Below are 18,851 nucleotides of genomic sequence, written 5' to 3' on the forward strand. Positions count from 1 at the left end.
TAGCACGGTGCTTCATCGTGCAGGAAAATGCATTGTTCTTCACCAAACTGTTATTAGATTGTTGGAAGAAGTTGCTGTTGGAGGGTGTTTTGGAACCATTCTTTATTCATGGCTGTGTTTTTGGGAAAAATTGTGAGTGAGCCCACTCCCTTGGATGAGAAGCAACCCCACACAAGAATGGTCTCAGGATGCTTTATTGTTGGCATGACACAGGACTGATGGTAGCGCTCACCTTTTCTTCTCCGTACAAGCCTTTTTCCTGATGCCCCAAACATCGGAAAGAGGCTTCATCGGAGAATATGACTTTGCCCCAGTCCTCAGCAGTCCATTCACCATATTTTCTGCAGAAGATCAATCTGTCCCTGATGGGGGTTTTTTTGAGAGAAGTGGCTTCTTTGCTGCCCTTCTTGACACCAGGCCATCTTCCAAAAGTCTTCGCCTCACTGTGCGTGCAGATTTCTACACAAGCTCTGCACTGGTGGAACTCTAATCCCGCAGCTGAATCCTCTTTAGGAGACGATCCTGGCACTTGCTGGACTTTCTTGGACAGCCTGAAGCCTTCTTAACAAGAATTGAACCTGTTTCCTTGAAGTTCTTGATGATCCTATAAATTGTTGATTGAGGTGTAATCTTAGTAGCCACAATATCCTTGCCTGTGAAGCCATTTTTATGCAACGCAATGATGGCTGCATGCGTTTCTTTGCAGGTCACCATGGTTAACAATGGAAGAACAATGATTTCAAGCATCACCCTCCTTTTAACAGGTCAAGTCTGCCATTTTAACCCAATCAGCTTGCCATAATGATCTCCAGCCTTGTGCTCGTCAACATTCTCACCTGAGTTAACAAGACGATTACTGAAATGATCTCAGCAGGTCCTTTAATGACAGCAATGAAATGCAGTGGAAAGGTTTTTTGGGGATTAAGTAAATTTTCATGGCAAAGAAGGACTATGCAATTCATCTGATCACTCTTCATAACATTCTGGAGTATATGCAAATTGCTATTATAAAAACGTAAGCAGCAACTTTTTCAATTTCCAATATTTATGTAATTCTCAAAACTTTTGGCCACGACTGTACATATACAGTGGATATAAAACACACCCCTGTTAAAATGTCAGGTTTCTGTGATGTAAAAAAATGAGACAAAGATAAATAATTTCAGAACTTTTTCCACCTTTAGGCCCCTTTCACACGGGCGAGTTTTCCGCGCAGGTACAATATGTGAGGTAAACGAATTGCACCCGCACTGAATCCAGACCCATTCATTTCTATGGGGCTGAGCACATGAGCTTGCGCGTTGCATAAAAATCGCAGCATGCTTTATATTGTGCGTTTTTCATGCAACGCAGGCCCCATGGAAGTGAATGGGGCTGCGTGAAAATCGCAAGCATCCGCAGGCAATTGCGGATGCGGTGCGATTTTCACGCATGGTTGCTAGGTGACGATCGGGATGTGGACCCGATATTTATTATTTTCCCTTATAACATGGTTAAAAGGGAAAATAATAGCATTCTTAATACAGAATGCTAAGTAAATTAGGGACAGAAGGGTTAAAAGAAAATTAAAAAATTAAACTCACCTCTTCCACTTGTTCGTGCAGCCCGGCTTCTCTTCTTTCTTCTTCTTTAAGGACCTGGGAGAAAAAGGACCTTTGGTGATGTCACATGGTCCATCACATGATCCATCACCAACATATTTTTTTAACCCCTCCATCCCTAATTTACTTAGCATTTTGCATTAAGAATGCTATTATTTTCCAATTATAACCATCTTATAAGGGAAAATAATAAAATTTACACAACACCGATCCCAAACCCGAACTTCTGTGAAAAAGTCTGGGTTCGGGTCTGGGTACCAAACAAGCCGATTTTTCTCACGCGCGTGCAAAACACATTAAAACGCTTTGCACTGGCGCTGAAAAATCACTCATTTTCCTGTGACGCATCCGCATCCTATCAGGCCCTCACACGCAACGCCCGTGTGAAAGAGGCCTTAATGTGACCTATAAACTGTACAACTTAATTGAAAAACAAACTGAAATCTTTTTGGTGTGCACACCCTTAAACTAAAACTTTGTTGAAGCACCTTTTGATTTTATTACAGCACTCAGTCTTTTTGGGTATAAGTCTATCAGCATGGCACATTTTGACTTGCAAGATTTGCCCACTCTTTTTTGCAAAAACACTCAAAATCTGTCAGATTCCGAGGGCATCTCCTGTGCACAGCCCTCTTCAGATCACCCCACAGATTTTCAATCGGATTCAGGTCTGGGCTCTGGCTGGGCCATTCCAAAACTTCCAAAACTTGAATCTTCTTCTGGTGAAGCCATTCCTTTGTTGATTTGGATGTATGCTTTGGGTCGTTGTCATGCTGAAAGATGAAGTTCCTCTTCATATTCAGCTTTCCAGCAGAAGCCTGAAGGTTTTGTGCCAATATTGACTGGTATTTGGAACTGTTCATAATTCCCTCTAGCTTAATTAAGGCCCCAGTTCCAGCTGAAGAAAAACATCCCCAAAGCATGATGCTGCCACCACATGCTTCACTGTGGGTATGGTGTTCTTTTGGTGATGTGCAGTGTTGTTTTTGCGCCAAATATATCTTTTGGAATTATGGCCAAAAAGTTCAACCTTGGTTTTATCAGACCATAACACCTTATCCCACATGCTTTTGGGAGACTTCAGATGTGTTTTTGCAAAATGTAGCCTGGCTTGGATGTTTTTCTTCGTAAGAAAAGGCTTTAGTCTTGCCACTCTACCCCATAGCCCAGACATATAATGAATACGGGAGATTGTTGTCCCATGTACCACACAGCCAGTACTTGCCAGATATTTCTGCATTCTTTAATGTTGCTGTTGGCCTCTTGGTAGCCTCCCAGACCAGTTTTCTTCTCGTCTTTTCATCAATTTTTGAGGGACATCCAGTTCTTGGTAATGTTACTGTTGTGCCATATTTTCTCCACTTGATGATGACTGCCTTCACTGTGTTCCATGGTATATCTAATGCCTTGGAAATTCTTTTGTACCCTTCTCCTGACTGATGCCTTTTAACAATGAGATCCCACTGATGCCTTGGAAGCTCTCTTTGCTGTGGGATGTGACTAAGAAAATTTCAGGAAAGACCAACTAGAGCAGCTGAACTTTATTTGGGGTTAATCAGAGGCACTTTAAATGATGGCAGGTGTATGCTGACTATATTTAACATGATTTTTAATGTGATTGCTTAATTCTGAACACTGCTACATCCCCAGTCCCACACTTATGCAACCACATTATTTAGTTTTTGTTTTTCTTCTTCCCTCCACCTAAAAGATTTCAGTTTGTTGTTCAATTGAGTGGTACAGTTTATAGGTCACATTAAAGGTGAAAAAGTCCTTTGTCTCATTTTTTAACATCACAGAAACCTGACATTTTAACAGGGGTGTGTAGACTTTTTAAATCAACTGTATATATACAGTATATGTATATAGCAGAAAAAAACACTGACAGCACCACCCAAGAAAAGTATTGAGAAAGGCTCATATTTGAGCCGAAACGTTGCTATTTGCCACCATATGGGAGAATAAATATACACTATTTTACTGAAGATACGCTTTGGAGTGCAGTCCGATTTTTGCTCTATATATGTATATATATAAAAAAGCAAAAAAGGGGGAGCGCATGCGCGTGGCTTGCCGGGAGGACATGCCTGTGTGAGCTCCGCACCGTCCACCGCCTCAATCCCATGATAATCGCCGTCATCACGGCTCCACTACATTAGTGTACTCATGCAGGGGACGCAGAAAACATCTCATGGCAAAGGGAAGTCCAAGTTACCGGCTACTCCCGCTCCGTCCCAGACAATACCGGAGATATTCAGAGCTACGCGCCAATCCATCATGGCGGACCAGGCCGCAATGCCGGCAAGCCCTGCCTCATCCACAGAAAGTGAGCAAAGGCCAGCGTCAGAAGAGGTACAGTCGAACCCGTCTGACCTATATAACAATATAGCAACGCTTTTCCGCACCGAGCTGACTCAAGCGGTGGCTGAATTTACCCGGCAACTACAAGACCTGGGCAACAGGGTGTCTGACATGGAGTCTAGAGCCGATGACTTTGCTGACGCCATTGGAGCAGATAGAACGGACATCGACTCACATACAGCTCAGCTACAGGAGCTCGAACTTAAAATTGAGGATCTTGAAAATAGATCCAGGAGAGGCAACCTACGGGTCAGAGGGTTACCAGAACTCTTCCAAGATCTGCCTACGACAATGGCGAATCTGTTCACGGAGCTACTGCCGGACACCGAGCCCGAATATCTGAAGATGGACAGAGTCCACAGATCCTTGGGAAAACCGAGATTACCTGATACACCGAGAGATGTGGTGCTCCGTATGCATCATCCTGACATGAGAGATAAGATCCTTAATGCTGCCCGGAACCTGTCCAACTTACCTGGACTCCCGTCGTCGGTCCATCTTTATGCCGACTTGGCTCCGTCTACGCTACGGAAACGTAGGGAAATGAGGCCTGTGACTCAGGCTCTCCAAGAAGCGCAGGTGAAATACAGATGGGGATTTCCCTTCGCTCTTTCCTTCCAGCTGAACTCTCGCAGTCACACCATCCGCACACCGGCTGAGGGAATTGAAGTGCTACAGAAGGCCGGCATTCAGCTAGATCACCCAGAAGGGCCATCCTCGCACCCTAGGCCGCAACGCCCGACAAGGGAATGGTCCAGAGTCGTTTCATCTCCAGCCTCAAGAACCAGGCAATAGACGACCTGGAAGCCATTTTAGTTGGTCTCTGGAGTACTGGATTAGCGGAGACTCATTTATTTTGGGTAACTCTCGATATATCACGTATTTCCTAGCTTTGTTTTTTGCACTTGTCTGCCCCTCATGACACACGGGTTTACCTAACGGGACGCGGTGGATCGGACATGCTTGTTGCTCGTCCATAGGGGACAATTGTTTATTGCGGAATCAGGTTTATCCCTGTTTTACCTGATGATCGCAATTCACCCGTTTAAATTGCATTGTATGGCATCTTATGATGCATTTCTTTTATTATCTGTTATGTTCTTTTTCTTTATTATTTTCGTTATCGAGATCCTACATTGAGCCGAATGAGATGTTTGGTACTGCGCATGGTAACTTGCCTTAACCACATCATGCTTTATAATCAGCCATGTGTAAGGTTTTAACGCATAATGTTCGGGGTTTTAATTCCCCGAGAAAACATAACACAGCATTCTCTACTTATTACAGAAATAAACCCGACATAATATGTCTTCAAGAGACTCATTTCACTGCAGTGTCTCACCCTAAATATTTTCATCCCCAATACACTAGATATTTCACGTCTACATTTCAATCCAAGTGTAGGGGGGCTATAATCCTGCTCAGGAATAACTTTCCTTTTCAAGTCACCCGCTCCATTGTGGATAGGGATGGTCGTTACGTCATTTTACTGGGTGAATACTGCGGTGAAGTATGGTGTATAGTCAGTACATATGCCCCTAATATTGAGTCAATCTCATTCTTTTTTCATATGCAACACACCCTTGACTCCCTCACTTATGACAAAGTTATCTGGTGCGGAGATTTTAACTTTGTGATGGACCCTGTGTTGGACTGTTCTGCTCCATCCACTATGTCACGCTCGGCCTCTTGTAAGGTCACTATTAAGAAAGTAATGGAATCCCTTGCAATAGCGGACTCGTGGAGGGAGCACAACGGTGGACAGAGGGGTTATACATATTATTCCCCAGCTCATAAGGCTTATTCACGCATTGACCATATTCTGCTGTCCAACTCTATGCTCCCCTATATGGCTTATAGCAGACATATGGTGTCTTCCTGGTCGGACCACGATATGGTGATGATAGAGTTGGCCCCAAACACGCCCACAAACCGTCTGTTCTCTTGGAGACTTAATGAATCCCTTTTGACAAGACCAGAGGTTCGTGATAGGATTCAGGAGGACATGAAATGTTTTTTTGCAGAAAATGTTCAACCAGATGTTGACCCTTTGCTCACATGGATCACGCATAAGGCCTACATGAGGGGAAGATTAATTAGGGAAGCATCTCGATTAAAGAGGGGGAGACAGGCGGCCCTTTTGGCGCTTGAAGCTAAACTGAATAGATTGGTACAGGCGCACCAGCGGTCACCCTCACTATATCTGCTTAAAGCGGTCAAGGACACCAAGATGCAAATAAATATTATATTATCAAATAATACAGAAAAGGCACTACGATGGACCGCATCGTATTTCTATAGATACGCTAATAAACCCGATAAAATGCTAGCTCGGCAACTGAAGGCTAAACAGAAGATCAACCAGGTTTTCCAAATCCGTTCACATACAGGTCAGATAACATCCAACCCTAAAACCATCTATGATACGTTCCATGCTTTTTATCGGCAGCTATACAGAGGTTCAGAGGATGGGCAAGCACAGCCAAGAGATAATTTTTTGTCTTCTATACCACTCCCCCAAGTGTCTTCCGATGCATCACGGGAATTGGGTAAAGTTATCAGTCCAGAGGAAGTAATTTATACAATTAACTCATTGAAACTGGGGAAGGCCCCGGGTCCTGATGGACTGTCTGCATTGTACTATAAAAAATATGCCACGATATTAATTCCACACATAGTTCAATTCTGCAATCATTTACTATCAGGCCATACTCCTCATCCCGATTTTCTTTTTGCTAACATCACCGTACTGCCCAAACCTGGAAAAGACCCCTTGTCTACCACTAACTATAGACCGATTTCCCTGCTAAATTTAGATACTAAACTTTTTACATCTATACTAGCTAGACGCCTTAATACACTCCTCCCTGGACTTATCCATAAAGACCAGGTAGGTTTTATACCAGATAGAGAGGCTCCAGATAACATCAGAAAGGTTCTGAACGTAATACAGATAGCCAACACTAAAAAGACCCCTCTGGCCATTCTGGCACTGGATATAGAAAAGGCCTTTGACTCTATTAGCTGGGATTACTTATATAAAGTGTTGCATAATATGGGCATCACGGGTCCCTTTGTTAAAGCGATTCAGGCAATATACTCGGCCCCAGTGGCTTACCTTAAACTCCCAACAACTCATCCCTCACCAATTCATATTTCTAGAGGCACTAGACAGGGCTGTCCACTCTCTCCTGCATTATTTGCCTTGGCCATGGAACCCCTCGCGATCGCTATCAGGAATAACCCCAATTTATCAGGTATTAAAGTGGGAAACACTGAATATAAATTGAGCTTATTCGCCGACGACCTCCTATTATCCCTGACTAATCCCCTCATCTCACTCCCGAACCTCTTAAAGCTATTAAATACCTTCTCCTCAGCTTCGGGGCTCAAAATTAACCAAAAAAAATCAGAGCTTTTGCTGTGTAATTCCCCATTGTCCCTTCAAACTTCAATCGCCCAAAACTTTCCTTTTACCCAACAAACCAATCACATCCAATATCTAGGAACACAAATAGCTAAAAAGCTGTCTTCAGTCTACAAACTAAACTATATACCACTATACCGTAGAATCAGGGAGGATTACAAAACATGGAGCAAACTACCAGTATCATGGGTAGGGAGAATACATATTGTTAGGATGGTGGTACTACCTCGCATCCTATACCTATTCAGAACCCTCCCAGTTCGGATCCCCATTAGGGACCTCCGAAATTTGCAAGCAGACACCATGAAATTTATCTGGGCAGGAAAGAGGGCTAGGATCTCCAGGTCCACAATGTGTAGACACAAATCCCAGGGAGGTCTCTCTGTTCCTGATTTTGTCAAATATTACAAATCAGCAGGTTTAGCTCAATTGTTCTTGACACACTTAAAGCCAGATTCATTCCCCTTATGGGTCTCTTTGGAACAAACCCTGTGTGCACCCTGGACTTGGAGATCCCTCATCTGGAACAATATACCCCTGCCCTCAGCTATTCGTACAGCCTCACCGTTGTCGCATCACTCTCTGATCCTTTGGAGATCTGTTAGATTCAAGGCAGGCCTTCAATCTAAACATTCACCACTATTTCACCTATTTGGGAACCCAGCATTTCAACCTGGCCTCAGGCTGGAAACTTTTAGATGGTGGATTTCCAATAATTTCACTACCCTTTATAAATTCCTAGCTAGGGGAAAGCTTATGTCCATAACTGACTTTAAGAACAAATACAACCTACCAGATGTGAGTCATTTAATGCATTACAGATTTTTTCGTGTCTCCAATCCCTAAAGATTAACGACACAAATGTGGAATTTACACCTTTTGAAAGATCTGTCACTTACTCAATATATAAACAAGGGTTGTTATCTAGGATGTATGGTTTTCTTAATACCCTGCCAGAGGGATTTAAACTACCATATATGTTGGAGTGGGAGGGGGATATCCAGGAAGACCTTTCAATTACAAAATGGCGTCAATGCTCACAGACTTTAAATAAGACCTCCTGGCAAGTTACATTGGCGGAAACCTCTATCAAGGTTCTCCACAGGACATATTTAGTCCCCTCTAGACTTCACCGTATCTACCCTGAGGTTTCTCCTCTTTGTTTTAGGGGATGCGGGGGGAATGGCACGGTCTTTCACATTTGGTGGTCCTGCCCAGTGGTACAGAGATTCTGGAGTAAGATTTGTGACTTGGCCTCCTCTGTGCTGGGCTGTGCCCTTCCCAGGATACCTACCTTATGCCTTTTAGGCGATAAACTCTCTAGAATGTCTTACTCCAAATTTAAGTTATCCCAATATATGTTATTAGCAGCCAGGATTCACATTGCATATAAGTGGCGGTCAGCAGACCTTAGCTTCCAAGCAGTTATTGATAGAATCAACAAACTATTATTATACGAGAGACTGAACGCAATTCGTCAAGACACATACGAAGCCTTTGAAAAGTTGTGGGGGCCCTGGATATCTTCCTCATATTCTACAGCTTCACAGCATAGCTTGACTCAGTATTGAACCCAATCATTAGAACACGTGTCACGATGCATTTACATTGTAGGGAAGTTATGTGCATCTGAATATTTCATAACATCACATTGGTCTAAATTGGCTCTTCAACACGATCTTCGTATGTTGGTTTATTTTATGTTATTTAATTTGGCTTTTTATGTTGTATTTTTTCTTTTCTTTTTTATTGCATACTTATCACCTCAATCCATTCGGATGTATTGCATCCTGCTATACATATAGGTCATGTTCATCGTGTGGCATCTGTTTCACACACCATTGTATGTATTTTGCGTGATATGTGCAATTATGTTTATTCTGAATAAAATACTTTGAAACTAAAAAAGCAAAAAAGGAAGGCAGCACTCCAAGTAGTGAAGAAAAGTGGACGGTTTATTCACCCAACCAGCAGCTGCTGGTTGGGTGAATAAACAGTCCACTTTTCTTCACTACTTGGAGTGCTGCCTTCCTTTTTTGCTTTTTTGTCTACATCTGGGACCTTGGTCTCCGGTCCCTCAGGAGGATTTTTGCACCCCCATACAGTTTTGTGTGCTGCTTCTTTTCTTTTCTTCCTCTATGTATATATATATATATATATATATATATATATATATATACACACACACAGGCACATATATACAGTCTGACATACACGCAGGCACTAGAGTGGCCACTTGCTTCACCACTAACAGCCAGACATTATAGTCCATGCCCCCAATCCATCTAAGCCAAAGAAGAATAAAAGTACTAAAGGACCTGATGGTGAGCTTCTCAGGGCAGAAGTGCTTCTCTCCCCGTCAGTCAGTCACAGAGTGACATGTTTGCCGGCTCTAGTGACTGACTGAAGGTGAGACAAGCCTATCAGTCTGTCAGTTTGTGCCTTCAGCTCACGCTTAGAAAGTGCAATGCTACTGCCTCAATGTGAGCTACTGAAAAAAGAGGACATCCCTGAGTAAGTCCAGGCCTTGAACTGGACAGAGGACAGGGAGCCAGAAAACCGGACTGTCCAGCCTAAAGCTGGATGTCTGGTCATCCTAACAAGCACATACTGTATATACAGTCTCATATATATAGTCTCCTACACACACAGCATGTACCATACAGTAAGCACTTACCTCCTCTCTTGACAGACAGACGGTTCCCCTCCTTCCCGTTCTGACTGAACAGCTTATTTTACAGGAATTTGTGGACCAGTATGGGGAGTGGGACACAAAGGCCACTCAGTTAGCCAGCTCCACAGAAGGTCCCGAGCTGGGGGGCCTCCAGTCTGTGGGGAGAAAGAAACTTCATCCCCGGGTTTGTAATCCTGTGCCCGGGTACAAGCCTTTCTCAGACCCGGGCACATGATACATTTGAAAACTGCAGTGCAGACTGTCTGACTTGCTCGCTCATGGTCTTGACAGCTGTCGGTGAATGAGCGGCGGCGAGCTGTCAGTGGCCGGCACTCCAGGATGGGCTTGAACCTGAAGAGGATGAGGCCACCGGTCAGGATGGATTGGAAGCCGGAGAGCTGGGGGCTACGGGTGGTCAGGAGTAGGAGCACCAAGACGCCCCACAGCATGGCGGCCGCACTGGAACTGCCGGCGCTCCTCCTCCTGTCCCTGGCTCTTCTGCTGCGCTCCTTTCCTATCACGACACCTCCCCTCTCCCCCAGTCTCCGTTACCACGCCTAGGAAAGCTGCCAGACTCTCACACAACACTCTACAGTCAGTGTGCCGGCCCTGAGTGACGGTTCCCGGGGGATGTGGGCCAAATTACTGTAACTGGGGGTCACTAATGGGGGAATTATTCTTAATGGGTGTCACTAATGGGGGCATTACTCTTACTGGGGGCATTATTCTTACTGGGGGGACACTAATAGAGGGCATCATTTATTTGGGGGGCGCACTAATACGGTCATTACTCTTACTGGGGCCCACTAATGGGGGCATTACTATTACTGACTACTAAATCTGTGACACAAACGCTGACAGCAGTAACTCAGGAACTGTAAGGCCTCTTTTACATGAGCGTGACTGATTAGGTCCAGATGCGTTCAGTGAAACTCGCACCATTTTGCAAGCAAGTTCAGTCAGTTTTGTCTGCGATTCCATTCAGTTGTTTCAATGCAGAGAGCTGTTTCAAGTGTTCTAAAAAAAAATAAAAAATAAAAACTGGCACATCCACATGTCATGCATTTATCTGTTATTGCTTCTCAGCACAATTCACACTTCTCAGCGTATCTAGTAGTATACAATGTCATAAACTACATACTATACAAGAGCCATTAGTGCATGTTTTGAATAAAATGCATAGGCCCACTCACCACGTCAAGGTTTCCTCTACGAGTGGGTTCCTACTACTACTCTACATGGCTGGCAGTATGATAGAAAATGCCACAATTGCAGACAAGAATAGGACATGGTTAATCTTTTTTGTGGGGCTGCATCTTTTGTTGCACAATAAAAATTAATGAGGATGGATAAGGACCCATTCGTACAGTCGTCTGAATTAGCCCTAAGGCCCCTTGGAACTTGGCCGCACCAACGCACAGGCACAGCAACGAGAGCAAACATGCAGTATTACACCATGTGAACGGATGTCAAAAGTTCACCTTTCCATGTGGTTTAAGGAACTACAACTGAGACCAAGTAGGAGTTTATTAACCCTTATGCAGTCTCCTGCTGATTAAAATTATCCCTGCCAAGTAGGAGAAGTGCTGATACCATGGGAGAAATCCAGTAATAAAATTCCAAAAAAGAGAACATGGATTGCACCTCTACATACCATGCATGCCTTCTCAGAAAGGCATTAGTATACATTGGGTACCTACTGTAAATTGATGCAGCACCATATGGTATCCACCACTGTCATGTAGAATATAGAGCAGTGTGTTTGGATGACATGGGGAGATGCCTTTGATCTAGGATTCAAGTGGTACTGTTTCTCCTTGTGGAGAATGCCAGAAGTGGTGTAGGGAATCAAATAGGTCATGCAATACTCTCTGGGAAATATGGCTGGTGTGGGAAAGGTACTTTCTTTAGCTGTGGCTTCCCTCCAATAACCCAGACTTCCAGTACCTGGATCTTGGTCAGTACTTTGCAACCAAAGGGAAGGGAAAATGTATTAGGCCTGGAACCTAGGGAAAGGGAACTGGTCACACCTAGTGAGTCCCTATGCCGAGCCGTGACTGCTATCAGTATGAACAGACCTGATGGTAGTAATGTTCACACGCAGGAACCTAAGCCCAATCTCACCCTAACAGGGCCCTGCAAATAGTGTCAGGACACGGATGGCCTATTCCTTCCCAGATAAAGGAATAGCTGATCCCCTCAGGCTCAATATCAGCAGGTAGGGGAAAACAACAGACAACAAAGAAGATCAACTTAACTTTCAGAAGTATGCGGTCGAGAGGGAACTCAGAGAGAACCAACACCAGGACTTCCACAAACAAGGAGCTATCAACCGCATAGCAAGAAGGAATGACCACTTAACCTCTTCAGGACACATGACGTACCGGTACAGCATGTTGTCCTGGTACTTAAGGACACATGACGTACCTGTACGTCATGTGTATTTCCGATCACTGCCGCCCGGCGGGCCCTTGGTCGGAACAAGGTGCCTGCTCAAATCGGAGATCGCCGCAAACCGCAGGTCAATTCAGACTTTTCAGCTTTTACCTGCGGTTGCGGCGGCGGGCGGTGCCATTGGGTCCCCAGGCGGCTGTAGGGGGGACCCGATGGCATGGAAGGCAGCGCGATGCCTAAGGAAGGCATTGCGCTACCTTCCGGTGACGAGCCTGTGAGATCCAGCTCCTGGATCTCACAGGCCAGAAGCTGTATGAGTAATACTCACTGTATTACTCATACAGCCAATGCATTCCAATACAGAAGTATTGGAATGCATTGTAAAGGGATTAGACCCCCAAAAGTTCAAGTCCCAAAGTATACATATTAGGTATCGCCGTGTCCGTATCGACCAGCTATATAAACATATCACATTATCTAACCCCTCAGATGAACACCGTAAAAAATAAAAAATAAAAACTGTGCTGAATAAACTATTTTTTTGTCACCTTACATCATAAAAAGTACAACAGCAAGCGATCAAAAAGGCGTTTGCCCACCAAAATAGTACCAATTTAACCGTCACATCATCCCGCAAAAAAAATTAGCCACTACCTGACACAATCGCCCAAAAAATAAAAATAAATATGGCTCAGAATATGGAGACACTAAAACATCTATTTTTTTTTGTTTTAAAAAAGCTGTTATTGTGTAAAACTTACATAAATTTAAAAAAGTATACATATTAGGTATCGCCGCGTCCGTATCGACTGACTCTATAAAAATATCACATGACCTAACCCCTCAGAGGAAACCGTAAAAAATAAAAACTGTGCTAAATAAACCATTTTTTGTCACCTTACATCACAAAAAGTGTAATAGCAAGCGATCAAAAAATCATATGCACCCCAAAATAGAGCCAATCAAACAGTCATCTCATCCCACAAAAAATGAGACCCTACCTAAGATAATTAAAAATATTAAAATGGAAAATCTGCCAAAAAAAGTTACATTTTGAAATTGTATTTCTATTTTCCATAAATTCTTGTGGAACACCTAAAGGGTTAACAAAGTTTGTAAAAATCAGTTTTGAATACCTTGAGGGGTGTAGTTTCTTAGATAGGGTCACTTTTATGGAGTTTCTACTCTAGGGGTGCATCAGTTGGGCTTCAAATAGGACATGGTGTAAAAAAAAAAAACTGTCCAACAAAACCTGCCTTCCAAAAACCATATGGCATTCCTTTCCTTCTGCGCCCTGCCGTGTCCCCATACAGCGGTTTACGATCACATATGGGGTGTTCTTGTAAACTACAGAATCAGAGCCATAAATATTGAGTTTGCTTTGGCTGTTAACCCTTGCTTTGTAACTGGAAAAAAATTATTAAAATGGAAAATCTGCTAAAAAAGTTTGAAATTGTATCTCTATTTTCCATGAATTCCTGTGGAACACCTAAAGGGTTAACAAAGTTTGTAAAATCAGTTTTGAATACCTTGAGGGGTGTAGTTTCTAGAATGGGGTCATTTTTGGGTGGTTTTTATCATGTAAGTTTTGCAAACTGACTTCAGACCTGAACTGGTCCCTAAAAATTGGGTTTTTGAAAATTTGTGAAAAATGTCAAGATTTGCTTCTAAACTTCTAAGCCTTGTAACATCCCCAAAAAATAAAATATAATTCCCCAAATGATCCAAACATGAAGTGGACATATGGGGAATGTAAAGTAATAACTATTTTAGGAGGTATTACTATGTGTTATAGAAGTAGAGAAATTGAAACTTGGAAATTTGCTATTTAAAAAAAAAATTGGGGTAAATTTTTTTTTTTTCATAAATAAAATTATTATTTTTTTACTTCATTTTAGCAGTGTCATGAAGTACAATATGTGATGAAAAAACAATCTCAGAATGGCCTGGATAAGTCAAAGCGTTTTAAAGTTATCACCACTTAAAATGACACTGGTCAGATTTGCAAAAAATGGCCTGGTCCTTAAAGAGGACCTTTCACTACAATAAAAAATCAAAACTAAGCATACAAACATAGAGAACGGCGCCCAGAAATCTCCCTGCACTTACTATTATCCATGGGCGCTGCTCCCTTCTCCTGGTATAGGCTCCGGTATCTTCATATGTTCGGTTCAACTGGGTGGAGCCTGCTGGCGTCTCCTTCTCCCAGGCTGTAGCGCTGAGCTGAGCGCTGTGATTGACCAGCACTCCAGCCTGGGAGAAGGAGACACCGGCAGACTCCACCCAGTGGAGCCGAACGTATGAAGATACCGGAGCCTATACCAGGAGAATAGAGCGGCTCCCAGGAATAATAGTAAGTGCAGGGAGATCCCTGGGCGCCGCTCTTCATGTCTGTCTGCTTAGTTTAGTTTTTTTATTCTAGTGAAAGGTCCTCTTTAAGGTGAAATAAGGCTGTGTCCCAAAGGGGTTAAGCTACACCTGAGACAAAAGGTGTGGTCATCCCCAGCAACAGCACAGAAAAGATAAATGAATAGCTGATCCCCTCAGGCCCAATATCAGCAGGTAGGGGAAAACAACAAAGAAGATCAACTTAACTTTCAGAAGTATGCGGACGAGTGGGAACTCAGAGAGAACCAACACCAGGACTTTCACAAACAAGGAGCTATCAACCGCATAGCATGATGGGTGACGCCAAACTAAATAGAGGAGAAGGAATGACCACTTAAGCTACACCTGAGACAAGAGGTGTGGTCATCCCCAGCAACAACACAGAAAAGTAAAATCCAAGAGGCTGTCAATCACGTGCAGCTAATCTCCTCGATCTTTTAGTCCCTGTCACAGGCATGAGCACCGTGACACACACAGAAAACTATTGGGGCCACACCACACCACTTGGCACTCCTATAAACCTGGGACACGATTGGCCCTCGGGGACGGCACGTAGCACAAAGCAGAACAGAATTTAAGTTCAAGACTTCTCTAGCACCAGTATGGATTATGGAGGCAGGTTGGATGGTGGCAATTTAGCAATTAAGTTTTACTGGCCTAGTGATGATGGGTATCTTAGCCGTAGTCCCTCACCTCACAGCAGTGTCTTTATATGCTGGTTAAAGGGGTTATCCGAGACTAAAAAATCTTCCCCATATGCCCGGGCCCCTCACACTGAATCTACTTACCTGGCTCCCTGGTCCCCGCACCACCGCAGCTGCTTCTCCCCGTGCGTGGATGAAAACATCCAGTGTTGGGGGGTAGCAGCCAATGCAGTGATGGGGACAAGCCTTCCTAGCATCGCGGGTGATGCTAGGGAGGCTCATCCCCGTCATCACCTGCCATTGGTGGCTCACCCTAGACACCAAATGTTTGTATCCACGCACGGGGAGAAGCAGCAGTGGCAGAGGGGGGACCAGAAGTGGAGTTGGGAGCCAGGTAAGTAGATTCAGTGTGAGGGGCGGGGCATATGGGGGACATTTTTTAGTCTCGAATAACCCCTTTAATGCAGTTAAACCTCAAGACTTTATCTGAGGCTCAGACAAACAGCCAGAAACATAATAAATAACACATAACATTACAATATAAAATATAAAGCTATTTACAAAACTATAGTACACCCAGGTCTGGATCAGTACAATATCACCACTGGTGGACAAAGGGACAGGTATGCACTAACTTAATTTTTCTTCCACATGATAGTACAGTCATGGCCAAAAGTTTTGAGAATGACACAAATATTAGTTTTCACAAAGTTTGCTGCTAAACTGCTTTTAGATCTTTGTTTCAGTTGTTTCTGTGATGTAGTGAAATATAATTGCACGCACTTCATACGTTTCAAAGGCTTTTATCGACAATTACATGAAATTTATGCAAAGAGTCAGTATTTGCAGTGTTGGCCCTTCTTTTTCAGGACCTCTGCAATTCGACTGGGCATTCTCTCAATCAACTTCTGGGCCAATTCCTGACTGATAGCAACCCATTCTTTCATAATCACTTCTTGGAGTTTGCCATGGATCCAAAATGTCAACGTTTTGGTCCCCGAGCCACTTAGTTATCACTTTTGCCTTATGGCACGGTGCTCCATCGTGCTGGAAAATGCATTGTTCTTCACCAAACTGTTGGATTGTTGGAAGAAGTTGCTGTTGGAGGGTGTTTTGGTACCATTCTTTATTCATGGCTGTGTTTTGGGGCAAAATTGTGAGTGAGCCCACTCCCTTGGATGAGAAGCAACCCCACACATGAATGGTCTCAGGATGCTTTACTGTTGGCATGACACAGGACTGATGGTAGCGCTCACCTTTTCTTCTCCGGACAAGCCTTTTTCCTGATGCCCCAAACAATCGGAAAGAGGCTTCATCAGAGAATATGACTTTGCCCCAGTCCTCAGCAGTCCATTCACCATATTTTCTGCAGAAGATCAATCTGTCCCTGATGTTTTTTTTGGAGAGAAGTGGCTTCTTTGCTGCCCTTCTTAACACCAGGCCATCTTCCAAAAGTCTTCGCCTCACTGTGCGTGCAGATGTGCTCACATCTGCCTGCTGCCATTCCTGAGGAAGCTCTGCACTGGTGGCACTCCGATCCTGCAGCTGAATCCTCTTTTGGAGACGATCCTGGCGCTTGCTGGACTTTCTTGGACGCCCTGAAGCCTTCTTAACAAGAATTGAACCTCTTTCCTTGAAGTTCTTGATGATCCTATAAATTGTTGATCAAGGTGCAATCTTAGTAGCCACAATATCCTTGCCTGTGAAGCCATTTTTATGCAACGCAATGATGGCTGCACGTGTTTCTTTGCAGGTCACCATGGTTAACAATGGAAGGACAATAATTTCAAGCATCACCCTCCTTTTAACAGGTCAAGTCTGCCATTTTAACCCAATCAGCCTGACATAATGATCTCCAGCCTTCTGCTCGTTAACATTCTCACCTGAGTTAACAAGATGATTACTGAAATGATATCAGCAGGTCCTTTAATGACAGCAATGAAATGCAGTGGAAAGGTTTTTTTGGGATTAAGTTAATTTTCATGGCAAAGAAGGACTATGCAATTCATCTGATCACTCTTCATAACATTCTGGAGTTTATGCATATTGTTATTATAAAAACTTAAACAGCAACTTTTCCAATGTCCAATATTTATGTAATTCTCAAAACTTTTGGCCACGACTGTACAAAGTATGGATTACCTAGAATCTGTAAAATGCTCCAAAGCACCTATTCAAAAAATGTTTAAATTATTGTATATTTTAGATTAGAATCGGCTTTATGATCATTGTACAAGTATCATACAGTACATAATCAACGAAACAATAATAAATATCCAAACATAAATATTGAAAGGCTATAATACAGTAGTTAAAAAAAAAAAAATTCTTACTTGCAAGACTACATTTTTCCAGAATAGCCTTATATCTGGAAAGAAGCGTTTATATTCAGTGGAGTAACCAGAACTGACTCGGCCACACAGCACATTTTTGAACAGGTCTACCCAACAACCTCTGCTCCCGTGAAACCCTCACTCCAGCAGTTAGTCAAGCTGCTCCGTCTGTTTCCTACATGTATATTCTGTATATACTGGCACTGTATATAATGTCACTGTACACTGGCCCCCTAACAAAACAATATTTCATCCCTCCTCCCAGACGGGACCCTTCTGAGCTTGGGCCCCATAGCAGCTGCTTCCCCTGCTTCAACTATAGCTACGCCCCTGGCACCTGCTATGTGAAATATTATTTACAAATCATTTTACTTGCATCTTTTCCTAGGCTGCGGTAAGGTCCTGTCATGTGGCTCCCCCTGCTGGTGGTGTTAGCTCTTATTCTCCTGTACAGATGGTACAGACAGAGTCAGATCCTAGAAAATCTCACAGATAAATATGTCTTCATTACCGGATGTGACACTGGATTTGGAAATGTGCTGGCCAAGCAACTGGACCAACGTGGAATGAAAGTGCTGGCGTCATGTCTAACAGAGAAAGGGGCTGAGAACCTGAAGAAAGAGGCATCAAGTCGACTACAAACAGTAATTCTAGATGTTGCAGACAGTCAGAGTGTCAGCTCAGCTGCCAAGTGGATTGCTAGTATTGTTGGAAATCACGGTGAGTAGCAAAGAAAAATATTTGAATAAATATACTTTATATTAGAATGCCGCTAATTTCATATAGAAATGTGGAGGTTTCTTCGTCAGATTCAGTATGAACCTAATGTGAAAATATATGGAGAGCGTTGTATTAGACTACATGCACAAGTCAGTTTTTACGGCCATTTTTCAACCACTTGTGCATCAATTTTATGGCCATCTGTCCATTTTTAATGGCCATTTTCCACCTGTTTTAATCCTTAAAAATGGCTATTAAAGGGATTCTGTCACCAAGTTTTAGGCTATAGAGATGCGGACATGCACAGCT

At 43.2% G+C, this 18,851-nt stretch overlaps 1 protein-coding gene across 1 annotated transcript in view; it reads left to right on the forward strand.

Moving 5' to 3' along the window:
* The window catches only part of LOC122931240 (retinol dehydrogenase 7-like), a 63,613-nt gene that overhangs the window by 7,781 nt on the left and 36,981 nt on the right, over positions 1-18,851 (forward strand). The window contains exon 2 of the mRNA XM_044285286.1: positions 18,211-18,542. Within this exon, the coding sequence (XP_044141221.1) occupies positions 18,230-18,542 (313 nt within the window). The 5' untranslated portion in view covers positions 18,211-18,229. The remainder of the gene's footprint in view (positions 1-18,210; positions 18,543-18,851) is intronic.

Source organism: Bufo gargarizans, chromosome 3, assembly GCF_014858855.1.
Source record: "Bufo gargarizans isolate SCDJY-AF-19 chromosome 3, ASM1485885v1, whole genome shotgun sequence".
Taxonomy (NCBI): domain Eukaryota; kingdom Metazoa; phylum Chordata; class Amphibia; order Anura; family Bufonidae; genus Bufo; species Bufo gargarizans.